Source organism: Panicum virgatum, chromosome 2K (genome assembly GCF_016808335.1).
Source record: "Panicum virgatum strain AP13 chromosome 2K, P.virgatum_v5, whole genome shotgun sequence".
NCBI lineage: Eukaryota > Viridiplantae > Streptophyta > Magnoliopsida > Poales > Poaceae > Panicum > Panicum virgatum.
Window position 1 is genome coordinate 66,764,707 of NC_053137.1, and position 25,653 is coordinate 66,790,359.

The 25,653-nt window shown below is 48.4% G+C and overlaps 4 protein-coding genes and 1 pseudogene across 6 annotated transcripts; 3 read left to right on the top strand and 2 right to left on the bottom strand.

Moving 5' to 3' along the window:
* Positions 1 to 946: 946 nt before the first annotated feature.
* On the bottom strand, positions 947 to 3,168 carry LOC120694768. Its single transcript, XM_039978025.1, has 4 exons — positions 3,010 to 3,168; positions 1,658 to 1,697; positions 1,454 to 1,554; positions 947 to 1,367 (listed from the first exon to the last, which is right to left on the bottom strand). Exons 1-4 carry the CDS (start codon positions 3,088 to 3,090, stop codon positions 1,281 to 1,283), a joined length of 309 nt encoding a protein of 102 aa, XP_039833959.1. The 5' UTR covers positions 3,091 to 3,168; the 3' UTR covers positions 947 to 1,280.
* Positions 3,169 to 3,353: 185 nt separating this feature from the next.
* LOC120694767 lies at positions 3,354 to 6,646 on the top strand (annotated as a pseudogene).
* A 3,831-nt stretch (positions 6,647 to 10,477) lies between these two features.
* Positions 10,478 to 12,399, bottom strand: LOC120694770 (pentatricopeptide repeat-containing protein At1g01970-like). Its single transcript, XM_039978030.1, has 2 exons — positions 11,883 to 12,399; positions 10,478 to 11,387 (listed from the first exon to the last, which is right to left on the bottom strand). The coding sequence occupies exons 1-2, from the start codon at positions 12,291 to 12,293 to the stop codon at positions 10,587 to 10,589; spliced, it is 1,212 nt and encodes a 403-aa protein (XP_039833964.1). The 5' UTR covers positions 12,294 to 12,399; the 3' UTR covers positions 10,478 to 10,586.
* A 152-nt stretch (positions 12,400 to 12,551) lies between these two features.
* LOC120694772 (elongation factor 1-beta) lies at positions 12,552 to 14,586 on the top strand. 3 transcript variants are annotated; one of them, XM_039978032.1, is made up of 7 exons: positions 12,552 to 12,762; positions 12,993 to 13,109; positions 13,218 to 13,303; positions 13,486 to 13,490; positions 13,627 to 13,738; positions 13,866 to 13,979; positions 14,053 to 14,586. In XM_039978032.1, the coding sequence occupies exons 1-7, from the start codon at positions 12,677 to 12,679 to the stop codon at positions 14,214 to 14,216; spliced, it is 684 nt and encodes a 227-aa protein (XP_039833966.1). In that variant the 5' UTR covers positions 12,552 to 12,676; the 3' UTR covers positions 14,217 to 14,586. The 3 variants fall into 3 exon arrangements, with proteins under 3 accessions (XP_039833966.1, XP_039833967.1, XP_039833968.1); XM_039978033.1 differs by lacking the exon at positions 13,486 to 13,490 and having other exon boundaries at positions 13,218 to 13,302; XM_039978034.1 differs by lacking the exon at positions 13,486 to 13,490 and having other exon boundaries at positions 13,218 to 13,302; positions 13,630 to 13,738.
* Positions 14,587 to 17,580: 2,994 nt separating this feature from the next.
* On the top strand, positions 17,581 to 20,803 carry LOC120694771 (pre-rRNA-processing protein ESF2-like). The gene is made up of 7 exons (XM_039978031.1): positions 17,581 to 18,040; positions 19,002 to 19,053; positions 19,278 to 19,345; positions 19,544 to 19,633; positions 19,746 to 19,876; positions 20,259 to 20,390; positions 20,469 to 20,803. The coding sequence occupies exons 1-7, from the start codon at positions 17,767 to 17,769 to the stop codon at positions 20,487 to 20,489; spliced, it is 768 nt and encodes a 255-aa protein (XP_039833965.1). The 5' UTR covers positions 17,581 to 17,766; the 3' UTR covers positions 20,490 to 20,803.
* The last annotated feature ends 4,850 nt before the right edge of the window (positions 20,804 to 25,653 follow it).

Sequence of the window (25,653 nt, forward strand, 5' to 3'; positions counted from 1 at the left end):
GGTGTGGTGGGGTCACGGAAGGTTGCCACGTACGTTTCTGGAAGGTGCGGTGGGGTCGCTAGCCTTGTCCGTTTTGGCTTCGTCCCCACCCGGCTGGCAAGTCTTTATACGAGCGAAACACACATAATCATGCTCTGCGCCTCTACGGGGAGTCATCAGCTCCTTTAGTTATCTCTTTGTGTTTCCTTCTCTGTTCCAGTGTTTCTTGATCTGTTCATTTGTTATCTTGAACTCTTGGAGTTTTGAACTTGGAGTTAGAGTCCTACACTTATGTGTTTCTGTTTGTGAACTTTGAATGCCTGATTTATGAATTGAGAACTTAATTGTGAGTAGTTTGAGGTCTTTTTAGAGTACTGAGCCGTGGGCTGGCACGGCACAGCTAGTTGGCTGTGCTAAACGGACTGGCCCGGCACGAAAAATGGCCCATAGTGCCGTGCTTGGGCCGAAGGCCAGGCACGAAGCCCGTAGCGGCACGGCACGGTAGGCCCGTCCAGTACCGGACCGTGCCGGCCCGAGGTCGTGTCGGGCCGGGCCGGGCTGGCCCGTTGGCCATCTATAACGGGGACAATTTGTAAGATACTAATTAGGTGTTGTTACTGCACAAATGACTAGACCACTATTACTGTAGCTGATAGAAAATACGATTTTCCTCCTGCTTCTTTTGGTGTTTTCTGGAACGATAAAATCAACGCGATGGTTGCAGCCGTATCCTCCATGGATTGAGATTGTCAGTTGATATTTTGTGGTTCAGATAAGACTTTAGTTAAATAAAACAGCTGCTAATTGCTGAATACATGACTAACATGATCCGAGGATTGATTAGTTTCTAGTGGAGTTGCATGCGTTCGTGTAAAGGAGATAAGGTGGAATTCAAGTAAACTGTCGTGCTTTTAGCCCCTGCCTTCCCAGCACGAAGCATGATGGAATCATGAGAGCTGTCTGCTTCTATCAGTGAAAACCCTCTCTTTATTTCTTTCAACCACCCGGCTCAATTGTCAGCTGAGCAGATTACCAAACGCCAGTAGTACATGATAACATATAGACAGTCAATTCAGATAACACATCATGCATTCCACGGACCACGGTTCAACGCCCAAAGCCTAACCAAAATGGGGTCAGGTGAACACAGACGATCGTGTACATATAAATAGCGTCCTGATCGGTAGATCGATACAGTTTTTGACCAAGACCTATATCAATATCACAACAAATAGTTTAAGCTCACCAACAAGATAGGATACTTCAACATCAGGCTTTAAATCGGCCTTATCAGGCTTCTTCTATCTTGATTCTGTCTCTTTTATTGCACGCATAAGATGGGTGATGCGGTACTGGAGCTTCTCGTTCTCCATGATTAGCTTCTTGTTCTACAAGGTTCATGAGACGAGTTGTGGTTATACAGATGTCAACAGTTGTATGATGGCGACAGTTTGAAGCAAAAGGGATTGATTACCTTCTCTTTTTCGGTCAGGCATTCTGCACTAACTGCGTCTAGCTTTGACTCAAGATCTTTCATGGCAGAAGAACTTGTCTCTGATCCGTTGTTCAGGCCATCTAGTAATAAATAATAAATCATGTAAAGAAGGAAATAAACACCTCCTCTGACCTCTCTCATCAACAGTAGCACGCATGTTACAGCAAAACCATATCAATTTACCTTTGTTGTACAGCAAGGCTTCCAGCTTTGCTATGCGTATCTGCAGGGCAAAAGGGAACAACCATAAATTTAGGAAAGATAACATCAAGACAACCACCTGTACAAACTAAGCATTCGTGTAGCCGCTCTGACCAAGCATGATAAGGTTGCCACAGGCTTCCATGTAGCTGGTCAATACATCACATCACATCACGATGACTTTTGATAAAGAAACGTAGGAGACAGCAACCCACAAAGTACACCGTAGACCAGTAGTTAATCCACAGACCATAGCCAGCGAGGTAGCCGGGTGGGTGACATTGCAATTGAAGAACAAATGGTCCATGATAGCCCCTAGCCTGGCAGGTAATACTGCAGTACAAAAACATGCCAGTTTTACTTTCCAAAAAAATGCTAGGCTGCTACTCGTCTTATTCAAAAAATTTGGAACACTCGAGTAAAAATTACTCTAGTTACATGGAAAGGAACAAGACTTTTATAGAACAAAAACAAGCAAACAAAATCAAAGAGGTATGTGCCCAGGGCAGGAAAGATCAAAACAATGTTATTTGATGGTATTCCTTTCAAAAAAAAATGTTATTTGATGGTATCAAAAGGGTTTTTTGTAAGCATTTTGTCTTCTATCGCTCTTGAGGCCATGCCGAACGTGGTCATAGAGTTGTGTCGGAAAATCCAGTGATTTCTCTCTTTCCAAGCATTCCAAATCAGGCGGATATAGCAAGGAAATGACCAAAGATCATTCAAGTTTTTTTTGAAGGTCATCACTCCAAGTTTATATAACATTCGACTTCCTCCACAGCTAGAAGTCTGGGATCACATCAATCTCCTCTTGTAGGTTTAAGCAAATTACTCCAAGAGCTAACGTTATGCCTCGCAATATTGTGATCTCTGCTTGCTCAGATAGCCCATGGTTCGTGGAAACAAACGATACATCGACTACTATGCACTATAAATCTATGCAATGACATAGGAATGAGAGTTGGGGGGTTCTGAATCATTTATATGGGTTCACATATCTGGAAACGCAATCTATAGTCTGAGGGATTAGATTCTGAATATAAATAGCACAGAAATACATCTAAAAACCGCATAGGTAATTTGCTCGCAATTCCCCAACAATCTGTTTTATTTGCTCTAGAGTGTACTGAGCAGATAAACCCTTCCCGATAACTTTTCCCCTGTAATCCATGGATAAAAAAGCTGGCATCCCGCAACACAGTGACCATTAGTTTCCAAACCAAACCCACAACTGCCTAGAACTTCAGAAGAGCTACCAGATTGCTGTCGATTGAGGGTTTGCCTAACAGAAACCGCCGAGAATCAGAGAGGAGCCAGGAGACAAGCGAGCGAACCTCAGCCTCGGAGGCTCTTTCCTGGAAGGGCTTGAGAGCCTCGCCCAGCGCCGCCGTCGCGCTGCCGTCGCCCGCCGCCATGCTCGCCGCCGGTCGCCTGAACCCCTCGCGTGCCCTCGGATTCGGATCAGTCTTCCAGGTTCCAGCTGGTCAAGCGATTTTTTTTTTGGAAAGATTGGTCAAGCTATTTCAGTGGGTCGATTTTTTTTTTCCAGAGGAACTGCAGGCCCATCATTCCTATTTGTGCTACTCCTACAAGCCCATCAAGGCCCACCTATAGACCAGCCAGACCCAGCACATCATAGGCCCATTTTTTTTTTAACCAGACACGCAATAGCGACGGGAAGGGGAAACCCGGTCCCCGGACACGCGCGAACCGGAAACCCCATTCCCCTCCGCCCTCGGCGCTCGTTCCTCTCCTAAACCCTAGACCCTCCGCCGCCGACGAAGCGTGCGGGGAGGAGATGGCGTTGTACCTGCTCTTCGAGGCGGCGTCGGGGTACGCTCTCTTCCACGCGTACGGCATCGATGAGATTGGGCAGAGCGTGGACGCCGTCCGCGCCTCCGTGCTGGACCTCCAGCGCTTCGGCAAGGCCGTCAAGCTCGCCGGCTTCGCCCCCCTTCTCCTCCGCCGTCGACGCGCTCAACCAATGTAACGCCATCTCCGAAGGTATCATATGCTCTCTCGCCTCGGCCCGCTCACCGATCCCATGGCTCCCCGACCCGACTGAATTTTGAGCGGTGTGTGGGCTGTGCAGGGATCATGACCGACGAGCTGAGGAACTTCCTCGAGCTCAACCTGCCCAAGGTGAAAGAGGGGAAGAAAGCGAAGTACAGTCTCGGTGTCATGGAGCCCAAGGTTGGGTCTCACATCTCGGAGGCTACGGGTATCCCCTGCCAGAGTAACGAGTTCGTCCAGGAGCTGCTCCGAGGAGTGCGGCTGCACTTCAATCAATTTGTTGGCCAACTCAAGGTGATGAATTTGCTTCTAAGCTTGACATCAGTTTTGTAACCAATCCAAATCTGGGGTCTAGAGTCCAGACCGTCGTCAAGGGACAATTAAATGCTGCAAGCGCTTTGTAGAGTGATATTCTGTACATTGGCGGGTTATTGGAGAATTTTGATTTTCTCGTTAAATTATACGTGTCTAGCTGAAAACTATGATTTTACATGGCTTTGGCTTGCGAGTTATATACTATAGAGGTTACGAGCATCACTTCAGCTTTAACTACTTGCTGCTTGTGCTATAACAAATGATATCATTTTTGTTCTTGTTTGTTTACTGCCTCCGTTGGTGGTTGTTTACAGGAATCTGACCTAGAGAAGGCTCAGCTAGGCCTGGGGCATAGTTATAGCAGGGCTAAGGTCAAGTTCAATGTGAACCGTGTGGATAATATGGTGATCCAAGCGATCTTTCTGTTGGACTTGGACACACTCGATAAGGATATCAATTCCTTCTCCATGAGAGTGAGGTAGGTCTTCCATTTTTAATCAAACTATCTACATGCCAATATTTCTTAGATGCTGTGACAATTTGTTCACCTCAACTTTATTTTGACACTAATAATTCTAGATGTATTTGAATGACCTTTGTTCTGTTGTTTTGGCTCCGTGTGCTGCTAATGATATTCTGACCTGCAGTCATGTCATTAATATTAACTTAAGTTTTCATGCAATTAATATTAACTTCTGTCATGACTTGGTCTGGAATTCTTAACTCTGGGTACTGTTGAATACAGTTTGGAGTTATCTTACAAATGTTGCCAATGCATGTGCCAGAGATCGCCAAACTCATCATGCCTGCATATATACTCTGTTATGTTTGTAATTTGCATTGCGTGTATCTCTTCCATTGATGATGATAAAACTATCTTTTGAATATAATGTATGAATTATGATGGTGATGTTGATTTGGATATATTTCTTAACCGTAATGCAGGGAATGATACTCATGGCATTTTCCCGAGCTAGTTAAAATTGTTAATGACAACTACCTTTATGCTAAGATTGCCAAGTTTGTGGTGAACAAATCTGATTTAGCAGAAAAAGACATTCCAGCTTTAGCAGATCTAGTTGGAGATGAGGACAAGGCGAAAGAAATTGTTGAAGCAGCAAAGGCATCTATGGGTAACATTACATCTTCAAGTAGTTTTGCAATAACTGTATCTTCGTGGTAACTATTTGCTTTTCTTTCTCTGTTATTTCAGGCCAGGACCTTTCACCAGTTGATTTGATCAATGTCCAACAGTTTGCCCAACGAGTCATGAATCTATCTGAATACCATAAAAAGCTCTATGAGTATTTGGTAACGAAAATGAATGATATTGCACCAAACCTAACATCTTTGATTGGGGAAGTTGTTGGAGCTCGACTAATCTCTCACGCTGGCAGTCTGTCCAATCTTGCAAAGTGCCCTGCCTCCACTCTTCAGATACTAGGTGCTGAAAAGGCGCTTTTCAGGTACCTAGAGCTGTTTATGTGTTTTTTAGCCTCTTGTTGATAGTTTGCTACTTGAATGTTTAGTATCGTGGCAAATGTTCAAACTTTGCCCTTTATGCCTCTGAATTCTTTTTTTTTTGCGGCTCTCTATTTAATTGCAGAGCTCTGAAAACTCGTGGAAATACACCAAAGTATGGCCTCATATTCCACTCGTCTTTCATTGGTCGTGCATCAGCTAGGAACAAGGGCCGAATGGCTCGGTACCTGGCAAATAAGTGTTCCATTGCTTCACGCATTGATTGCTATTCAGGTCAGTTGCAGAACTTTGCTTGCGAAGTTCATATGTTGGCACCCCTTTCTGAGTTTCCTGAATGTTAAACTTTGGATTCCAGAGTTGAATGCATCTATTTTCGGAGAGAAACTGCGTGAACAAGTTGAGGAGAGATTGGACTTCTATGACAAGGGTGTTGCACCTCGGAAGAACCTTGATGTAATGAAAGCTGCCATTGAGAGTATTACAAATGCAGTTTCAGAGGATGGTGATGGTAAGGACATAGTACACCCTACTTGGTCAAAACACTCAAACTCAACTCATGCTTTGTATAAGCATAAATAATGTATTTAACACATTTTTGCAAATTCCTTTTGCAGGAAATGGGAAGAATGATGTATCTGCTAAGAAAAGCAAGAAAAAGAAGTCTGAAGATGAGGCTGAAGGTGAAGCAATGGACGTTGATAAGCCTGCTGCTGGAGAAGACGAACCTCAGACTGAGAAGAAGAAAAAGAAGAAGAAGAAGAAGAAGCACAAGCTCGAGGAGACACAGGATGAAGAGATGACCACCGGGGCAGCCAATGAGGAAGTCAAACAAGATGAGACTCCAAAGAAGAAGAAGAAGAAAAAGAAGAACCATGAGGCATCAGAGGATGTTGTGCCTAAGACAGCCACCGAAGGGAAGAAGAAAAGGAAAAAATCGAAAACCGATGACAATGACATGTAATTATTTGATGGCTATTCCTTGTGGCTGTTGGATCATGAAGATAATTGTCTAGGGACTAGGATGAAGATAATTTTCTAGGATCATGACTACAGATTCTAATCAAACTTAACTATTTAAGCTTCGCTTGTGACGATATCGCATTTTGTACACTTGTTGATGTTTATAATGTTGGGAGGCAATGGTGCATGAATTGAAATGGAGAGCTACTGAAGCGTCCCCTCATAAGAGAAGACTTAAATGTGTTATAAACATCAGTCCCAGAAGGCTGATGACACATTTATTACATCAGATGATTCATTACCGTACAACTCTACGCGGTAGTGAGCAGAGAAGCGCCACTGTCGCGAGGATTACAATCCACACACACGCAACGATATTAAATATAAAAAGAAAGTCATCAGAGTCTGGCGCCATGCGGTATCTCCTGTGGGTGACCCAATCCACATGCAAGGCTGGGTGCAGGACGGTACCCCTACTCAACGTCGTCAGGTACAAAATCTGGATCTTCCTCTGTAAAAATAAAGAATGGGGTGAGTACAAACGTACTCAGCAGTACAAAAGAAATCAGCAAGTCCAACCACACCCACGGAGGGGGTATAAACAGAGTATAATGCACAGGGTAAATCAAGGATAAGGCCAGGGTTTAATTTGCGGAAAGCAATATTTTATGCAAGGTTTTATTTGAAAGAAAGCATTTTCCAAACCAGTTTTCTTGTTCCGAGTGACACAAAGGGTTGATCCGCACAGGATCCAGGTTTTAAGCTGCTACCGGACTCCTCATCCGCCGTAGCACACGGCACAACTGCCGGACACATTTCTAAAACAACTCACGCCAACCCATCCCAAAGTAAACACTAGTTGTGAGACCACACCATAACTCGCCCAGTACCGTGGCACGGACTATTTGAATAGGTTTCAACTCTGCAGAGGTGTGCAACTTTACCCACAAGCGGGGTACCGCAACTCGATCACCTTAGTGTCGGTGCAGATCCCAACAAAGCCATTACCCACCTTAGCTAGACCTGACTAGCCATCGCGGGATGCACCAAGGGGTCATCGACCTTTCACCTAGGTTTAACCGGGACATAAGTCACACGGGGCTTATCCCTTTTCCTTAGTCACCCGTTGCTCTCAGCTCTCCTGATGGCTATCAGACTAACTAGTGGGATTTATGCTAAGCCGTTATTCAACGGTCGAGTGGTTTGCACGAAAGTGGAGTTAGGTGAGATGTAACACCAACTCGGTCCTTAGTTGTGACAAGATGGATATCTCCCTTCCTTACTCTGTCATACAGGCACGAGCACACCAAACACCAAACGACAAATCACACTGAAATGCCATCCATCCCGTCTAGACTCATCTTTCGAAAATCCACTTTTAACCCTTCCCACACACACACCTTTTCTTTATAAAACAAGTTGTATAAAGTAGTAGATCCTAAGCGTTCTAGTATCGATTAACGTCCAAGCAAAATCAAACATTAATCTAGGTGGTCAAGGAATGGTTATCACAAATCAAGGGGTGGCTATCCAACTATGTTTTCAGCAGGCAAAACATATGCAATTTTATAAAACGGGCCAATAGGTTGTGTTTATAAAAACTAGGACAAAACATGCATCAAAGGGCGGGATTGAACTTGCCGTCTTCGAAGCCTTCGGGGAGATCCTGGTCGAAGTACTGTCCTTCGGGCTTGGGGTCGCGAAGCTGGTCCTCGTTCACGGGCTCGCAGTACTGCTCGTCAACGGGCTCTCCTTCGTTCACACCGTACGACACGTACAAACAAACACACAATCAAGAAAAAGAAATAAAAGTTTTATCGTTGAGCTCGAATCAGGAATAATTAAGATATGGAGTTCGGAGTAATATCGTTGAGCGATTTCCTAATGTCATGGCCAAAACTATGACACGAGAGGCGTGGTAAAGTTTTAGGTAGATCCGAGGTCGTTTGGCGCATGAAATGATAGGTCAATGGGGTGTTTAGAGTCTAAACAGGGGTCCAGGGACCTGTTTGTAATTATATTTGAGAAGGCAGTGGCTTGGTTTGTATTTTAGAAACTATTTGGGTTATTCTAAAAAGGGTCAGGGGTTTATTTATAAGTAAGTTTATACAGTGGAGGGTTCTTTTGCAAATAGGATAAAGGTTGGGGCTTTATTTGCAAAAAGGCCACAAGGTGGGAGGGTTCTTAATTAAATTGAAAAAAGAGGAGCGGTTTTTGGGCAAAATGCCCCTCCTTCTTCTACCCCCCCCCCGACGGGGCAAAACAGAGGAGCCCAGGGCGCCGGCGGCCATGGGCTCGCGGCCCCTTGGGGCATGGTGGCGCCCGGGAATAGGGGGAAAAGGGGCAGGGCGGTGCGGGGGCCTGATCCCCAACCGCAGCTCGGCCAGAGGTGGCCTGGCCAGGGGGGCGGGCGACGGCGAGCGGCGGCGGCCGTGGTGGCGCCGCTGCGGTGCTCGGTGGCGGCCAGGGGAGGGGAAAGGTGAGAGGGGGCCAGGAGGATCCTACCGTGGCCCTTGGCCCGGGTGGGAAGGAAGCGAGGTGCTTCGGTCACGGAAGCGGGCGGCGGCGGGCAGCAGTGGGCGTGGCGGCGGCGCTGCGAGCTAGGAGAGGGGGCACGCTGTGGTGGAGGCGGTTGTGGAGCGGAGGAGCGGCACTGGGGTCCTTTTGTAGCCCTAGTGAGGCGGTGGAGAGAGCCGTGGGGCGGTGGCCGTGGTGCGGGCGGCCGGCGAGCTCCACGGGCGCCATTAATGGCGATTGGAGCCGCGGCAGCCCGATTCGCGGTGGCGCAGGGGTGGCATGTCTGCTCGGGCAGCGGCGAGCAGCGCGCCGGTCATTGTGGCACGTGGGGGGCCGGACGCTGTGTTTGTCACCGTGCGGCGCGAGCGGCGAGGCGACGTCTTGCGCGTGGGCGAGGCCGGCGGCGAGGCTGGCTACAGGAGGGCGGTGGTGGCACTGACTAGCGGGCGGCGCGGCGAGCTCCGGGGCCGCGTGGAACGCGTGCGGCACGTGGCATGGCAGGCGTGCGCGCATGGCACGGCGGGGCGCGCGGGCTGGGCAAGTGGGTGCGCGACGCGTGCGGCACGGGAGCGCGCTCGCGTGCGCGCGGAGAAGCGGGGCGAGCGTGCTTGCGGAGGAGGCGAGGTTAGGGCGGGGCCAAGGCACGCGCGCGGGGAAGGTGGTCGATGGCGGGCGGAGCGGTGTGCGGGAGCAGGGAGCGGAAGCGGGGAGCGGCCGGCCTGAGCAGCGCTCGGAGAAGGAGAGAGAAAAGAGAGATGAGGAAGAAGAGAAAAGAAGAAAAGAGAAAAAGAAAACGGAAAAAGGGAAAAGGAAAAGAAAAAGAGGGAAGAGAGAGAGAAAGGAAGAAAATAGAGAAGGGAAAAAGGAAAGTAAAATGGGGGAAAGAAATGGAGAAAAAGAGAAGAGGAAATGGGAAAAGGGAAAGAAAAAAGGAGGGGGCGAGTGCGCGCTGGCGGCGACCGCGACCGCGGTCGGCCATGCGCGGCGTCGGTCACGCGTGCGCGGGCCAGGGGAGGTGGGGCACGTGCGGCGCTTGCGGCCAAGCGGCGCTTGAGTGCACGCGGCAGGGAGGAGAGGGAGGAAGGAGAGAAAAAGAGGAGAGAGATTGGCGACGATCGCGACGGGCGGTGAGGAAAAAGAGAGGGGGTTTCGGTCGGCGTTTTTGAAAACGGATGACAGGACAGCGGAAAAACTGGGAGGGGTTAGGGTTTAGGGATAACTGAGCTCAACGATGAAAAATAATTTTTTTAAAAAAATATATTTTTAGCGCATGATTTATTTTGGTGGATTTTCGGGATGGTAGCGCTACTTTGCAACTGTAATTCCTTTTGATGATTGTGAGGTGCTGAACGGCCGTATAGTTTCTTGGAAATTTGGCGTTCTTTAAGGTAGCACTGCCAGTTACGGTAAAAAAAAAATACTGAATGTGTATATATGTATTATCTTATTTCTTTGCTGCAGTGAAGTTTAGCGACCAGAATTTTGCAATATTATTGCTGAATTTACTCCACATAGTTAGCTTGTTATGAGGTACTTCATGGGTAATTGATTCCAGACAACTTTTATCAGTGGTTCAAAAAAAAAAAAAAGAGCCGGCACAAGTTCTCTTAAGAGTTCGACACTCCTATTCCACTGGTACTGCAACTATTTGCTTACTTTTCATGTCTTCTGAGAGGCCCTTCAGAACCTGTTCGACTTCATGAACTACCCCAAGCCTTCTGAACCACCCAGCAAGCAACTGAGAAGGCTCTTGACCAATTACAACACCATTTTCTTCAAGCTCTGTCAAAAATCCTAGTGCTGTTTCCAACATGTTCGCCTTCTCATAAGCACCCAGGACCAAGGCAATGCATTTGTCACAAGGTGTCAATCCTGCCGTTCTCATATTTCGGATCACGCAAACAGCTGCATTGATTCGATTGGAGAGACAGTAAGCATTCACCAAGAGGGCGCAGAGCTTTGTGTCAGGCACTACCCCTGCAAATTGTATGGCATCGAATATCCGTTGTGCCCCATCTGAATCGCCTTTGTATGAATAGGCTCTCAGCAATGCCTTGTAAACTTCCTTTCCCGCAAATATCTGCTGATCCTCCATTGCTTTGATTATATCTTCTGCTTTGTCCGACATGGCAGCCCTGATATAAGCCATGATCATTGAGCCGTATGCGCGCTTATCCAGCGGGAGGCCGAGCAAGATAATTTCTTCGAAAATCTCCTTTGCTCGGGTGAGATCTCCAGCCTTACTGTACATGTCCATCAGTGCAGTCAACATGACCTGATCACAAGGGAAGCCTCTGCCTTTCATGGCATGAAATGCATCCTCAGCTTTCTGCAGCAGCTTCTGCTTGCCATAGATGTGGATTAACTTGGTGTAGTCACGAACATTTGCTTCAAAAGAATCCTCCAGCAACGCATACTCCAATACCTAGCAATCATGCATGACTATTAGGGTCAATGCCAACAGAGTAACAGTTAAATCGAACAAGGAACAAATCAAAAGTCTAGTGAAGAGGATGAGAGTAAATCAGAGCATGTCGCTTGCCAAGAATAAATTTCACAATTTTAGGCTACGCGATAGTGGAATCAATTTCTATCATTTCAAATTTTCATCCAAGCACAACAGTGACCAGAGAAAATTTGATCCACGTAAGAAACTCTGAAAGAGCCCATCTTTGAGCAATATAGAAGCAGCTGATTATATCAACCACTATGTACTCCTTTTTCCAAAAAAAAACACTGTATACTTCAAAAACATGAAAATGAATAGCGTTTCCTAGTTTTTACAGTGATCCAACAAGCACCCAACATAACGGCTTGAAAAGCATACGATGCTTCAGAAGTTCAGTCTTTCGAGAAAAAAAAATGCTTCAGAAGTTCAGAGTTATAACAGTCAGGTAGCGAAATGCTCACTGTCACTAACCTCAGCAAGCAGTGGGCTCTCCATTGCCTTTAGCTCCTTGAGGACCAGCAACCAGTCCGCCCTCTTGGGCTTCATCGCCTTCACCCAGTACGCGAGCAAGGCACCAAGGTTCTCATCCCCGGGGGACAGGCACACCACGCGCGTCATCAGGGCCTTGCAGCGGCTGGGCAGCTTCGGAGACAGGCCCCGAATCGCCCGCTCCTGTGAATCGGACCCGAACGCGTCCCATATGAACCTTGGCGCCTCGCTCACCGCCACCTGCTCAGCCTCGGCGGCCATAACCTGCAGCTCCGCTTCATGGCCACCAGACACGCAAGCGCATTGGCTAGCGGGCTTCCAGGGCTTCGTGATCGTGGCGCCAGTGACCTTGCTTCCTACCAAGCGCAAGGCCGTGATGGCGAGCGACGCCATGGGAGTGGAGCAAAACGGGACGGCGCCGGAGAAGAGGAGGAGAAGGGGCGGCGTGCCGTTGCAGCTGGGGAAGACGAAGGCGCTATCCAAAGAGAGGACGGGAGAATCTGAGCCGTCCGTTGATCGAAGATCCGATCCGACGGCCTATACTGCCCCCATCCACCACGGAATATCCTCGCCATAGATGCCTGATCACACGGGTGGCCGGCTCGTTGGGGAGTCTGTCACGCGGGCCCCACCCGCACCGGCGCCGCCAGATATAAATAAGCGGGGCTCGCGGCCAGGCCTGCTCCTCTCCATCTCTAGGGTTTGGGATTTTAGCCGCCGCCGCCGCTCCTCACCTCCTTGAGAAGTCGCAGCCGACGTAGTCCTCGCCGGATCCGATGGCCGTGACTTTCTCTGAGCTTCACACCGCCGACGGCCTCAAGGCCCTCGAGGCGCACCTCGCCGGCAAGACCTACGTCTCCGGGTGAGCCCGATTGATTGCTCTTACTTACGCTTGCACTAGCTCTGGTTAGATCTGTTGATCTGTTGAACCGATAGATTTGCGCTTAGTTGCTTGGATCCTCGCTGAGTTGCGCTGTCCGGATGATACACTGTGATTAGAGATCTTGATGTTTTCACTTCAAATTTAGTAAAAATCTCTAGTGATTTGGAGGCGAGCTGTGTTTGCTTATGGTGATTGTTTTGCTTCTGCAGGGATGCCATCAGCAAGGACGACATTAAGGTGTTTGCGGCGGTGCCGTCGAAGCCTGGTGCCGAGTTCCCCAATGCTGCCCGGTGGTACGAGACCGTCGCCGCGGCTGTTGCCTCCAGGTCCGAAGTCCAGTGTTGCAGCTCGTTATCCATGCTTGTGATGTGACTGGGTAGATAATATGTGGTACCGGATTTGTTTGGGTGGCTGATGTGTTTCGTTCGCTGCAGATTCCCTGGCAAGGGTGTTGGTGTGAATCTGCCTGGAGCCGGATCGGCTCCTGCAGCAGCAGCTCCTGCGGCTGAGGTTGCCAAGGTTTGTTCTTCCCGTCCTCCTTCCGTACTGCCCCTTTGTCTTGTTTCTATCAACTTGTGATGATTGAGCAATTGAGCTGCTCTGTTTAATTTATACTGTATGCTTTTTGAATAATTCATTGTGGGTACTCTAGATAATTGTAAATTTGATTGATCTTATCTCATAAGTTATATAGTTGTGTACATGATGTGGATGTCTTAGATCAATGCATGTTTCATTTGTCATTCCACAATCAAAAGCCAGCTAACTAACTGAAATAACTTCATAGTATATGATGCTGCTAAGTTGATTTGTTTAATAATATATGCTGATGATACTCTGTAGGATGATGATGATGATGATGACGACTTGGATCTTTTCGGTGATGAAACTGAGGAGGACAAGAAGGCTGCAGATGAGCGTGCGGCTGCCAAGGCCTCTGCCAAGAAGAAAGAAAGTAAGCATAATTTTTAGTTTGGAGTGGTAGCCTAGTTATTTACTCAAATCAGTGGGCAATTTGCCAGTGCTACTTTAGTTTTACATCCAGGTTGTCAGTTGTGCATAGCTTATACATATCTATACAGGTGGCAAGTCCTCTGTCCTGATGGACGTGAAGCCGTGGGACGATGAAACTGACATGAAGAAGCTTGAGGAGGCTGTTCGCAGTGTCCAGATGGAGGGTCTCACTTGGGGAGCTTGTAAGGAACATCTATCTGTTTCTCTTAGCTAGCTAATAGATTTTCCTGTGACTAACTCACTTTTATGTTGCAGCAAAGCTTGTGCCTGTTGGTTATGGTATCAAGAAGATGACAATCATGTTGACCATTGTGGACGACCTCGTGTCAGTTGACAGTCTGATTGAGGACCACCTCACGGAGGCACCCATCAACGAGTATGTCCAGAGCTGTGACATTGTTGCCTTCAACAAGATCTAGAATCCCAATTGTTGGGCACTAAATCTGCTGCTGGGGTCTTGGAACTGGATTGGTTGTGATGGAAAGCGCTCAAGTTTCCTGTGGGATGCGAGCTCTTACCCCTTTTAGTAACTCTGCTATAGAAATGGTCGGTCCGAGTCTATTGTTAAGTGCTGCCTGGTTTTTGAATGTCTGTTTATCTTGAATAGTTGAACTGCTGGGCAGTGAAACATGTGCTGTGTCTAAAGTACACCAGTTTTCTTTGCAATGCTAGTTTTGAATGAGGATGAGAAACGTGTTTTTTGATACTGCTTTTCTGTCTGCATTAGCACAGTTGCGGGAATTATGATACTGTATTCTGTGGCAACTGATGCGGCTGATATTTTACTCTCTATGACCTTGTAATTGTTTTTCGTTTATTGCACCTATATGATGTCCATGCTGTCTCGTGCACATGATACTCACCAAGATCGGGTTTGAGTCTTGTCTGTTCCGAAAGAAAAAAAATGAAGCGTACCAATCAGTCAGTCAGGCGCACAACATTGCTGATTAATAGCAATAACTCCTACACGCAAATGAGATTTCCAGATGGGCCGTGGTGCTAGTACTGGTGCGCCATGGACAAGATGCCCCCTGCTGGCCTACTGCAACGGCTGAAGTAATTGAAAATCACATACGGCAGTGGTTTGAAATGTATAAACAAGACAGAAACTATTAATAGGAATGCAATAGGTGAGTGTCGACCAAAGGTGCAAGATCAAAGTAGATGATGATGACGATGACAACAATGAGGATCAACAAACGATATGTGCTTTTCAAAGGTGCCAAGATCTGAATTTACACACCATACGAACTGCAATTACTGACCCTGAAAAAGAAAGCAAATTACCAGGTCAAGTTACTGAACCTGTCTGAGGAAAATCGATGCTTTCCCTAGCCAGTGCACCAGCACAGTATCCTTAACATTCAGAAAATGTCTTTACCCATCGGAATGATCTTCAGTTTACCAACTGCTCCTTTCTACCTAACTGGCTACCACACACACACACACACACACACACACACACACACACACAGTGCTCCTCATCCTCTCTATATATAGCAGCACCAAGATCATCAACGATGGACCCATCTCATTTCACTCGGGATCCATAATTCCACACAGCTAGCTAGCTCGTCCTGAACCTGCCTCTGCTTCGGTTGCCCCAGAGGAAGCCACGCGCGCACAGCTCCCTTGAGCGATGGGGGTTGGCAGCGGCCCTGCGCCGTTTCGCTATCTTGTCTCCCCGGACGGTCATCACCTGACGCTCATCACCGGCTGCGTCTTCGCCGCGTACGCCTACCACACCATCAGCAGCACCCCCAGCTACATCCAGGTTCGTTGCCAATTCCAAAGAATTCTCTCCCCTTTTTGGATTGGCAAACAAAAACAATTCGATGAACTCGCCGGCATTCGTTCCCATTTCTCAATGCATGCATCATTCTGGATGATTTTCTTCTCTTTCTCTCCAAGAAAAAAAATTTAAAAAATGTTGGGCGATTCTCTTTCCGCACTACAATACAATGCATTCCTGGGTGCAATATGCACTCAGGTGTCGACCTCGCCGGCGCTGGCCGCCGGGCTCCCGCGCTGGGTGCTGTGGAGCAGCGCTGTCCAGGTGGCCGCGGCGGCGCTGCCGCTGGCGCCGCCGCTCGGGCGCCGGGTGGAAGCGCGGCGGGCCCTCTCTGTCCTGGCGATCCTGGCGAGCTTCGCCTCGAGCATGGCGCTCTTGGGCCTCCTCCTCGTCTACATCAACTACATGCTGGACACCTGGAGCTGCGACGCCTTGTGGATAGCTAACTCCGTGGCCTGGCAGAGCATCGGCCTCGTCCTGCAGCTGATCGCTCTCGCCTTGCTCTGGTAAACCCATCGGTTCCTGATCAGCGTGGGAGCTTAGTGATTCTATGGTAATTAATGTCGGTCATCTGATCTTGGAGTTCAGCCTTTCTTAATTAGTGCACGTCGGCAGGCACTTCAATGATCGATGAACTACTAGCAGCTTGCTGTATCTGCAGCTGGCCGCGTGATGATGATTCACCTGCTGTTACACAAGTTCTTTTATCGAGAGTAGTAAATCAGTAGCATGCATTGTGGATAAGCAGCTGGGCGTTTGCGGTAACTTGTTGGCTCCACATTCGTTGTTACTAGCGATTGCTGCTGTTAATTTCAGTTTACATGAGCATGAGCAACAGTTGACAGACATGCCAAGCGTGTCAGCTGACAAACCCACAGGCCGGCCGCCTGAGAGTAACAATCGAACTGTGTTTCAAACCAAAAAAAAAAAAAAACGAATTGAACCTCATGTGCAATCTGGTCGCTCAGACTTCAGGCCGCTCTATCGAGGAAACAGCCCAAGGAAAGTGGTGCGACACCCATCGTTCTCAAACTGATCAGTCCGGTCTTGGTGGGAAAGCTCTTGCAGTTGCAGGCCGGGGGTAACTCACTATTCACTAACTCACTGAACCAAAACAGGTTACACGAAATGGACGTGCAACGGCCGAAAGGAATTTGAGTTGCAATGTATAGTGAGGACGACAGGAACAAGTACCATTACTGCAAATGAAGATAGCAATGGGGTGGGTGAATGTTACTAGAAATGCATGCACCGGTGCCTAATAACAACAGTAATAAATAAATAACTGATAATACTAGGTACGCTAGACCATTAACGGATACTACTGGCATGCCAGATGTTGCTTTGCATTTCTTGGACCTAAAGTATCCTCTGCCCTGATCATTACCAACTTTTTTTTGAGAGGACCATTACCAACTAAGAGCATCTACAGTAGTTTGGCAAATCGAGTTGCCATCTTTGATTTTTGGCAAAAATGTTAAAAATACTCCTCCAACAGTTTGGCAAAAGATTTGGCAATTTTTGGCAACTTGGGAAAAACCAGCCTCCAGCGAGTAAATATACGCGCGCGGCGCGCGGTTGACATCGTGATTTCTAGTCAAGTGGGAGGGTGAAAAAAAAATAAATAACAGAGAAGAGTTCATGATTTAAGTTTTCAAGAGGTGGAAGGGCATAAATATAATTTTGTTTCTTTATCAGGGTTCCTGATGTAAGTTAGATCTGGATTTGGCAAGTGAATTATGCCAAACTGTTGGAGATAAGCTCTTTTTTTACTTGGCATATTTTTTTAGAAGTTGGCAAACACAAGATATGCCAAATAAAATATGACAAACTCTTGGAGATGCTCCAACCAGTTGCAAACTTACATCCTATCTTTTAGCCTATCCCAGACTCAATAAGCAACTGCGCAGACACAGCCCAGAAGTTGCGGGGTCCAATTTTCACCGGAGATCTCTTCTCTGGGGGCCCACGAAGCCCAACTAGCTATTCCTCTAGCCACCGCCCACCGAACTCTCCCGAAATCCACCCCATCGCCGCCACTCCACACCGCCGCCGCCGTTCCCACCGCGCCCCTCTGCTACCCGCCGTGCAGGTCGCTTCGCCCCCGCACCTAGGGCGACCGTCGCCACAGGCGCACGCACATACGCTCTCTAACCTGTCGCCTGAGCCAGTTAACCATGGCGGAACCCACCGAGAGGGACCAGTACACGGACGAGGAGGAAGATGACTTCCTAGACGAGGAGCAGGACGAGCAAGGACTTGGAAGCGAAGACGACGAAGGAGGAGCAGGAGCAGGGGGCAAGAGGAAGCGGCTGGGGAAGAGCCTGGGCGGGTTCGGCAAGCGCGGGGTGTGCTACCTCAGCCGCGTCCCGCCGCACATGAACCCGTCGCACATCCGCCAGATGCTCTCCAAGTACGGCGAGGTGCTCAGGATCTACCTCGTGCCCGAAGGTACTCAATCTGCGGAATCGACGCTTGTGTACATAATAGCTTCAAATTTTGGTGGGATCGCTGCACAGCGTAGTGCCTATTTCAGGGAGACATATCCTCTGCAATCAAGCTTATGGTGTAATCACCGTGCAATCCAACTAAAAAAAGTCTCAAAAAATTCTGAAAAAAATCTTGAATGTGCATCTCAACCTACTTCATCTATATATAAAATTTCAGGGTCAAATTCGTCATCCTCTGGAAGTTACAAAAAAGACAAATTTTCTGACAAAAGTAATAGTTCAAATGCAACCTAAATTTGTCTTTTTTTAACTTTCAGAGGAGGACGAATTTGACCCTGAAATTTTATATATAGATGAAGTAGGTTGAGATGCACATTCAAAATTTTTTTCAGAATTTTTTGAGACTTTTTTTAGTTGGATTGCACGGTGATTGCACCATAAGCTTGATTGCACAGGATATGTCTCCTATTTCAGGAGCTTAATGTGCCCCGTAGATAAAATATTGTGGCGCGGATGGTTCCCATCAACTGATTCAGTTAGATGTACTCACGCAATGCATGATTTTTTAGTTTACTGTGGCAAAACATGTCTGCTTGACCGAACGGATCCTCATTGCGTTGAAGAGGCTTGTGCTACTTGCATTTCTGCTGCTTTCGTGATTTTAGCTATGATCTGCATACTAAGTGAAGTACATGTTGCCACACCAATAAGCTGCTATTACTTGGTGACCCCGGACTAATTTTTTCTTTCTTTCATGTGTTAGAATATGAGTCTTTGTTGGTATTGAAGGGGGATAGAAATCTCTTGAGCTTCTCGTTTGTTGCTTATGTAACATAATGTATTATTAGTTTTTCACTATTTAACAGTTAAGAACTGAAAAACATAACCGTATTTGTTTTTCAATGTTTGCTGATTAACATAGTCTCTTATATATACTAATGTCTGCCATGTCCATCCTTCAGGTCAAGGTCATCGCAAAAATACTACTGTTAAAGCAAAGGCTTACTCGGAAGGGTATGTCTTGTTGGACAGGACACCAACAAAAGGGGGAGATTCACTGCTTTGGAGAACTTTGCATTCCTTATGTGAAATCTTACTCTAGAAGTGAAACATGTGCAAATATTCGTAGCAGCACCACTTTTATTACATTTGTGGACAGTTTCACCAAAGCCTCAAATTATGTTCTAGTGTTTTGTTCATTTTTTGTATGTACTCATTCTGCTACTAAAATCTTTTAGGTGGATTGAATTTGCAAAGAAAAGTGTTGCCAAGAGAGTGGCTAATCTGCTTAATGGTGAACAAATAGGTGTGTTCTCATTGACAGTTTATTCTTTATGCTATTATTATCTATTGGTAGTTGTATACTTGTATATATGGTTAGCCTGTTTGAAGAGGTATTAGATGTGTAGTTCTTGCATGAAAATCATAGTCTGTGTGCTCTAGAGCTTGTGTTTTCGTTGGCAATCACTGGACAATGGTCTTTGCTAATGTTTTACTTTCTTAGGTGGAAAGAAGAGGTCCTCATTTTATTATGACATTTGGAACATTAAATACCTCAGGAAGTTCAAATGGGATGACCTGGTTCGTGAAATGGGTACGTGAAAGTTCTAAACTACAATAATTTATAACTATATAAACTTCTATTGAAATGCTTGATAATTAGAAGACTTTTCTAAGTCGTCTTATATCCTTTGAATATAATGCAGCTGAGAAAACTCATATCAGAGAGCAGAAATTAACCTTGGAGATAGCAGCGGCAAAGAAACAACGTGATCATTACCTGTCCAAACTTGAAAAGTCTCGTGTTGTGAAACATATTCAAGAGCGCAGGAAAAAGGTTTGTCATGTTTTGCATACCTACAGGATATCAAAATTTTCTTGCATTACTGTTTATCTGTTGGAACTACACATTGCGGCATGCATGTTTGTGGTCCCTACTCTGTACTCCTATTTAATCCACAAAGGAACAATTGCCAATGGTAATTAAAATACCTGACCCCATCGTTGCATGGATTATGGTCGAATTGATTGTTGTATGGTGATCCTTTTAGATGCTGTTTAGAACATCGTTTAGCAATGAAATTATATAAACTTGTTGTGGTCAAACCATGCCCCCCTATCCTAGGAGATGTCGCAAAGTACTACCCTTGCGGTGGTTATTTAGTACAATTCCTTGTGACTTGCCCTCAAATCTAATAAACTTATTATCCTTGAAACAGAAGCAGAAGACAGAAGGAGCAGAAGCCAGTAATGTTGAAACAAAAACTGCTTGGCCAATTCCCCAGAAGAAACCAGTTGGGCAGACTGACGCCAAAACTAAATCAAAGCTTTCAAACGACATTTTAGCTGGAGTAAGTTGCAGCCCTTATGGAAATCCACCTTGAAATTTCTTGTCCACCAGTGTTCTGACACACATCATGGTACTGCAGGTATTTGGTGGTTCATCATGACCGCTTTCTATCAGTGTGGGTTGGTGCATGCTGAACTGATACCGCACAAGATCATGAGTTCATAGTACTTCCAATTTTTTTGTAGATTAAGGCATGTTATTATTGTTTTTTTTTGGCTAAGTAGAGGAACTTTGAGAAACCTCTTGTACTGCTGATATGCCCATGAAGGTTTTCTGGCACCTAGCAGTGAATGTAAGAGGATTGCTGATTGCCGGCGCTGAATGTAGAACTGAAACTCTTGCTATCTTGTACTTGTTGAAACAACAACATATACCATAAGTGTTGTCTTTGGCTTTATCTTGCCTGAGATTTCAGTACTTGAGCTATTTTGCTGGTTAGCAGTATCTTTTTACTTTCCTTTTTTCATTTCTCAAAAAACTACCTTATACAAGGCAAAAAAATACTTTCCAACTGTTTTTCTCAACAAAGTCGTATATGATCAGTATAGTATTCAAAGTTTCAAACATAAGAAGATACACCTTTGTGAGATGAGTCGTGCAAATATTTTTTAGTCAACCAAATATGTTTTAGTTTTCAAACACATGAAGATACACCTAGTAAGGTGAGACTTGAACTGAATCTAATCAAGAATATATGAATTATCACAAGCTGCTGCTAAATGTTGGAGCCCGAGTGGAGAGATCCATCTCGCAGGGATAGTACATGGTTTTGTATCTGATACTGCTATCCGAGGAGCACCTCACGATCTTCCTGGACTGCAGATCCAGCCACGAGAAGTAGCGGTCACGCACCCGGATGAGCACGGCGCCGCTCCTCTCGGCGAACCATTCCATGGGAACCTGCTCCCTCGGCCACTGCCACGATTGCAGGCCTCCCATGTCCTCACCGGCCAGGGACCGTGCGATCGTCTCGTACTCGATGACCACCTGCGGCTGCTCGCCCCACCTCGCCGTGTGCTTCGACTGTCTCCAGGCGGATATCTTGGAACTCTCCCCGTCCGCCACCAGCACGGCCGGGCTCCCGCCGGCGTCCACCGTCGCCATGAGGCGTCGCAGGTTCCACCTGCCTTTGTAGGGGAAGCTCTCCGCGAGCTTCGTCACGGTCAGCCGCGGCGGCGGCGCCGCCGCTCTGACGCGAAGCTTGAGGACGAAGCCCTCTTCGTCGGTGAAGCACAGCCAGTGCACGGCGCCGCCGGCGACCAAGGGCTGGGCTCGCAATGGATTGTCGTCTCCTTGTCGTGGTTTCCCATGGATTTGAGGCGTCCGGATTTCGGTGCAGGGGCCCCACGTGCCGAGCTCCGACGAGAACGTCTGGACCTGCAGCCGGCGGCGGCGCTGCTTTGGTTCCAAGACCAGGCGCGCCTTGACCACCTGGAAAGGCCGGGCTTGATGATGGCCAACGCCGCCGTCGCCGACGAGCAGAACGTGGTGGCCACCGACGATGAGGTCAGGTCCGGCGGGAGGGATGATCTGGCTGTGGCCGGTGGCCAGGTTGCACACGCGTAGCTCCTGAGCCTTGTGGCGGACGAGGACCAAGCCGTCGCGCGCGGCCATGGGGCTGCTAAGCGTCAGGGGCTCGCCGTCCGGCCCTGGAGGGAAAGGGAAGCACTCGTCGGCGCGGAGCAATCCGACGGTGTCGCCCGCCGCGGTGGCGCCGTCCACCAGGTACATGCGCTCGCCCTCGCAGACCTCGCCTTTGGACTGGGTCGTCTTGTCCCCGATCAGGTGCCCCCGCAGGAGGGTGGGGACGAAGCGGTCGGCGTGCCGGAGGCGGAGGCGCCGGCGGAAGCCCGGTCCGCGACGCGGCCGCGCAGGTCGCGGCGCAGCGCACGAGCGTGACCGGGTCGGAGCGCGCCGCGATGCCCGCCATGACGTCGAGCCGGAGAGACGCCGCCTGGTGCCTCCGCCGCCGCCGCCCGCCATTGTCGGAACGGATCGAGCTGGCCTGGGTCGCCGTCGTCGTGGAAGACAAGGAATTGAAAGGCACAGAGGAAGCCCACCGATCGAGCTGTATATATATCCGAACTGAAATCCAAAACGAACCGCGACGGCTATGCCAACTTGCCAGTTCTACTACAAGATATACTACAAGATATAGTTGTAAATCAAAATATCAAACACATCAAATACACTTGCGAGGTGAAGGTGAGACTAGTCGAGAATTATTCGAAGCAAATGAACTTAAACGAGAATGAATCACAAGCTGCTACTGAAAGTTGGAACCCAGGTCGTCAAATCCATCTCGCAGGGCCAATACATCGTGAAAGTGATCGGGTGCTCTAATCTAAGAGGGAGTGAATTAGACACTCTTAAAAATTTAATCTATGACTCCAACTAATTTGCACAAAACTTAAACTTAAAACAAACTATCTAGATGTACAACTATGGTTCTTCTAGTGTGAAACTCTCATCCCAAAAAGAGTTTTCCAATCTATAGCCAATGCTAATAAGATACTACACTAAGAAAATAAAGGCACACAAGTTGCAATATGAAATGCGGAAGCTTAAAGAAAAAGAATGAGAGGAAGCAAACTCTCGACACGAGGATTTATCCCGCGGTTCGGATTGCCACAAAGACGTCCCTACATCTACGTTGTTGAAGCACTCACGAAGAGTATCGCTTCCCGGCAATCAAGTCTCTTCCGTGAACACAATCACAGTCACCTTAATCCCGGTTTCCACTAAGGGAGATTGCCCACTAAGGAGGGGTCTCCGTTCTCCGTACAAAGTTGTCGACGCCGCTCCACATCAAGCCGGAGAGTCATTGATGTGCCGGCGAGCCACCAATGCTCCAAAGAGACCGGCGCAGCGAGATACAAGTTTGGTTCACTCTAGAACCACAGCACAAGAATCTAAACCTTACTTGATCACTCACTCAAAAACTAACCTAGCACTAACACTCACAAAGCTTGTGCTAAGGACTAAAGATTTGATCTTTATGCTCTTGGATGACTTGGAGGTCTTCTGGGATATGTGTGTGATGTCTTGGGACTCCAGTAAACTCAAAATAGCCGGGGTGAAACATATATATAGGCCACCAACTCTAGAGAGTCGTTACTAACCGTTAGCCAGTTTTCTGCGTAGCCATCGGAACTTCCGATGCATAGGGCATCGGTTCTCCCGGTCACTCTGCGCTCTGAAGTAGCCGTTGGCCTCTCTGACATGCTGCAGCAACTTCAGGGACCATCGGATGAACCGATGATAGGGCGTCGGAACTTCCGGTGACACTTGATCTTCATATAACCATTGCACCTTGCTGACGTCATTGCACCGACGCTTGCTCCGGTGGCCGTCGGTTCTTCCGGTGCTGAAGTCTTGGCTGCTGCACGCTTGACATCGTCTCTGGACAATAGTACGTTGATTACACCGATGTTTGTCTTGACACCGTCGGTTCAACTGGTGCTTCACTTGATCATCCTTTAATCTTCATTTGGCACTCAGACTTGCACAGTGTCAGGGCGTCGGATCTGCCGACTACCATCGGATGCACCGATGTTTCATGCATCGGTTAAACCGGTGGCTCTGTTTTCTGCAGAACTCGTCCAATTTAGCGTGTTCTTTGAGTTCTTTCTTCGTGTATTGTTTTGTATGACCTTTTTACTTCATCTCTGAGATCTAGAAATGTTCACTCAACAAAACCATTAATCTCATTAATTATGTTGTCATATAATAACCAAAATCACACAAAATATCATAAATAGTGACATATTCGTTACACATGGCTGTATACCCAATCCGTGGATCCCGGGACCACCTCACGATCTCCATGGACCGCAGATCCAGCCAGAAGTAGTAGTAGTCGCGCATCCGGCGGATGAGCACGATGCCGCTCCTCTCGGCGAACCATTCTAAGATAACATGCTCCCTCGGCGACATCCATGATGGCGTTGGCTTCAGCAGCCTCTCATCGCCGGCACTGCCCAGGAACCGTGAGATCGCGTCTTGGAGTTGGATCACCAACTGCGGCTGCTCATTCCATTTGAATCTCGTCGATTGCGTCCAAGCAGATATCTTGTCTCCGTCCGCCACCAGCACGGCCGGCCTCCTCCGGCCGGCTTCCATTATCGTCGCCAGGAGATGATGCATCCGTCCCCCGCTGTTGTAGGGGTAGCTGTTCGGGAGCCTCGTCACGGTCAGCCGTGGCGCCGCCGCCGCCCTGACATCATGGAGCTTGAGGACGTAGCCGGCGCTGCTGGTCCGGCACAGCCAGTGGACGGCGCCGCCGACGACCAGGGGCCCGCCGCTTAGTGGATCAGAGGAAGAATTTCCGTGTATATGACTTGTCTGGATCTCGGTGCAAGCGCCCCACATGCCCAGCTCCGACGAGAAGGTTTGGGCCAGCAAGCGGCTGGGGATCCCATCCAGCAACAGGTTCGCCTTGACCACTCGGAACGGCCGGCCAACGTCGCCACCCTCGCCGTCGCCGACGAGCAGAACGTGCCCGCCAGTGAAGCAAGGTCCGTGAGGGACGGCCTGGCTGCGGCCGGTGGCCAGGTTGAAGACGCGTAGCTCATGAGCCTTGTGATTGTGAACGAGGACCAAGCCATCGCGCGCAGACAGGGGACGGCTAAGCGTCAGGGGCTTGCCGTCTGGGCCTCGAGGGAAGCTCTTGCCGGCGCCAAGCGCTCCGACCGTGGCACCCGCCGCAGTGGCTTCCACCAGGTAGATGGGCTCGTCCTTGTCCGCCTCGCTCCTGAACAGGTAGCACAAATCTCCGATCAGGTGGCCGCGCAGGAGGGAGGGGACGAAGCGGTCGGCGTGCCGGAGGCGGAGGCGGTGGCGGAAGCCCGGGTCCGCGACGTGGCGGCGCAGGTCGCGGCACGCCGCGGCGCAGCGCACGAGCGTGACAGGGTCGGAGCGAGCGGCGATGTCAACTATGACGTCGAGCGGGAGAGACGCCGCCTGGCGCCTTCGCCGCGGGCCCCTTGCTTTTGTCCGCGCCCAGCTGGGGAAGTCGCCGCCGCCGCCGCCGCCGCCGCCGCCGCTCGCCATGGGCGGTTGAATTCGCGAGACGGTCGAGTCTTGGTCGTCGTTCGTGGATAACAAGGAAGGCATTGTTTATGTCAGCTATGACGTAAAGCTTCTGGATTGACACGGATCGTGCTTGGTGCTAACTTCGGAAAGACGCATGATATATATATAGACTCAAGGATACATTATACAGCTCGGCTGTTTCCAGCAGGTCTCCTATCCCACTGCTATCT

Coding starts and splice junctions, on each gene's coding strand:
- LOC120694772 (XM_039978032.1), top strand. CDS start 12,677: ATGGCCGTGACTTTCTCTGAGCTTCACACCGCCGACGGCCTCAAGGCC. Junction 13,110..13,217: donor GCCGCGGCTGTTGCCTCCAG/GTCCGAAGTCCA, acceptor CGTTCGCTGCAG/ATTCCCTGGCAAGGGTGTTG. Junction 13,980..14,052: donor GGGTCTCACTTGGGGAGCTT/GTAAGGAACATC, acceptor TTTATGTTGCAG/CAAAGCTTGTGCCTGTTGGT.
- LOC120694771 (XM_039978031.1), top strand. CDS start 17,767: ATGGCGGAACCCACCGAGAGGGACCAGTACACGGACGAGGAGGAAGAT. Junction 19,346..19,543: donor GCTTAATGGTGAACAAATAG/GTGTGTTCTCAT, acceptor TTACTTTCTTAG/GTGGAAAGAAGAGGTCCTCA. Junction 20,391..20,468: donor CAAACGACATTTTAGCTGGA/GTAAGTTGCAGC, acceptor ATGGTACTGCAG/GTATTTGGTGGTTCATCATG.
- LOC120694768 (XM_039978025.1), bottom strand. CDS start 3,090: ATGGCGGCGGGCGACGGCAGCGCGACGGCGGCGCTGGGCGAGGCTCTC. Junction 1,698..3,009: donor AAAGAGCCTCCGAGGCTGAG/GTTCGCTCGCTT, acceptor TTTGCCCTGCAG/ATACGCATAGCAAAGCTGGA. Junction 1,368..1,453: donor GCCTGACCGAAAAAGAGAAG/GTAATCAATCCC, acceptor TGAACCTTGTAG/AACAAGAAGCTAATCATGGA.
- LOC120694770 (XM_039978030.1), bottom strand. CDS start 12,293: ATGGCGTCGCTCGCCATCACGGCCTTGCGCTTGGTAGGAAGCAAGGTC. Junction 11,388..11,882: donor AGAGCCCACTGCTTGCTGAG/GTTAGTGACAGT, acceptor CATGATTGCTAG/GTATTGGAGTATGCGTTGCT.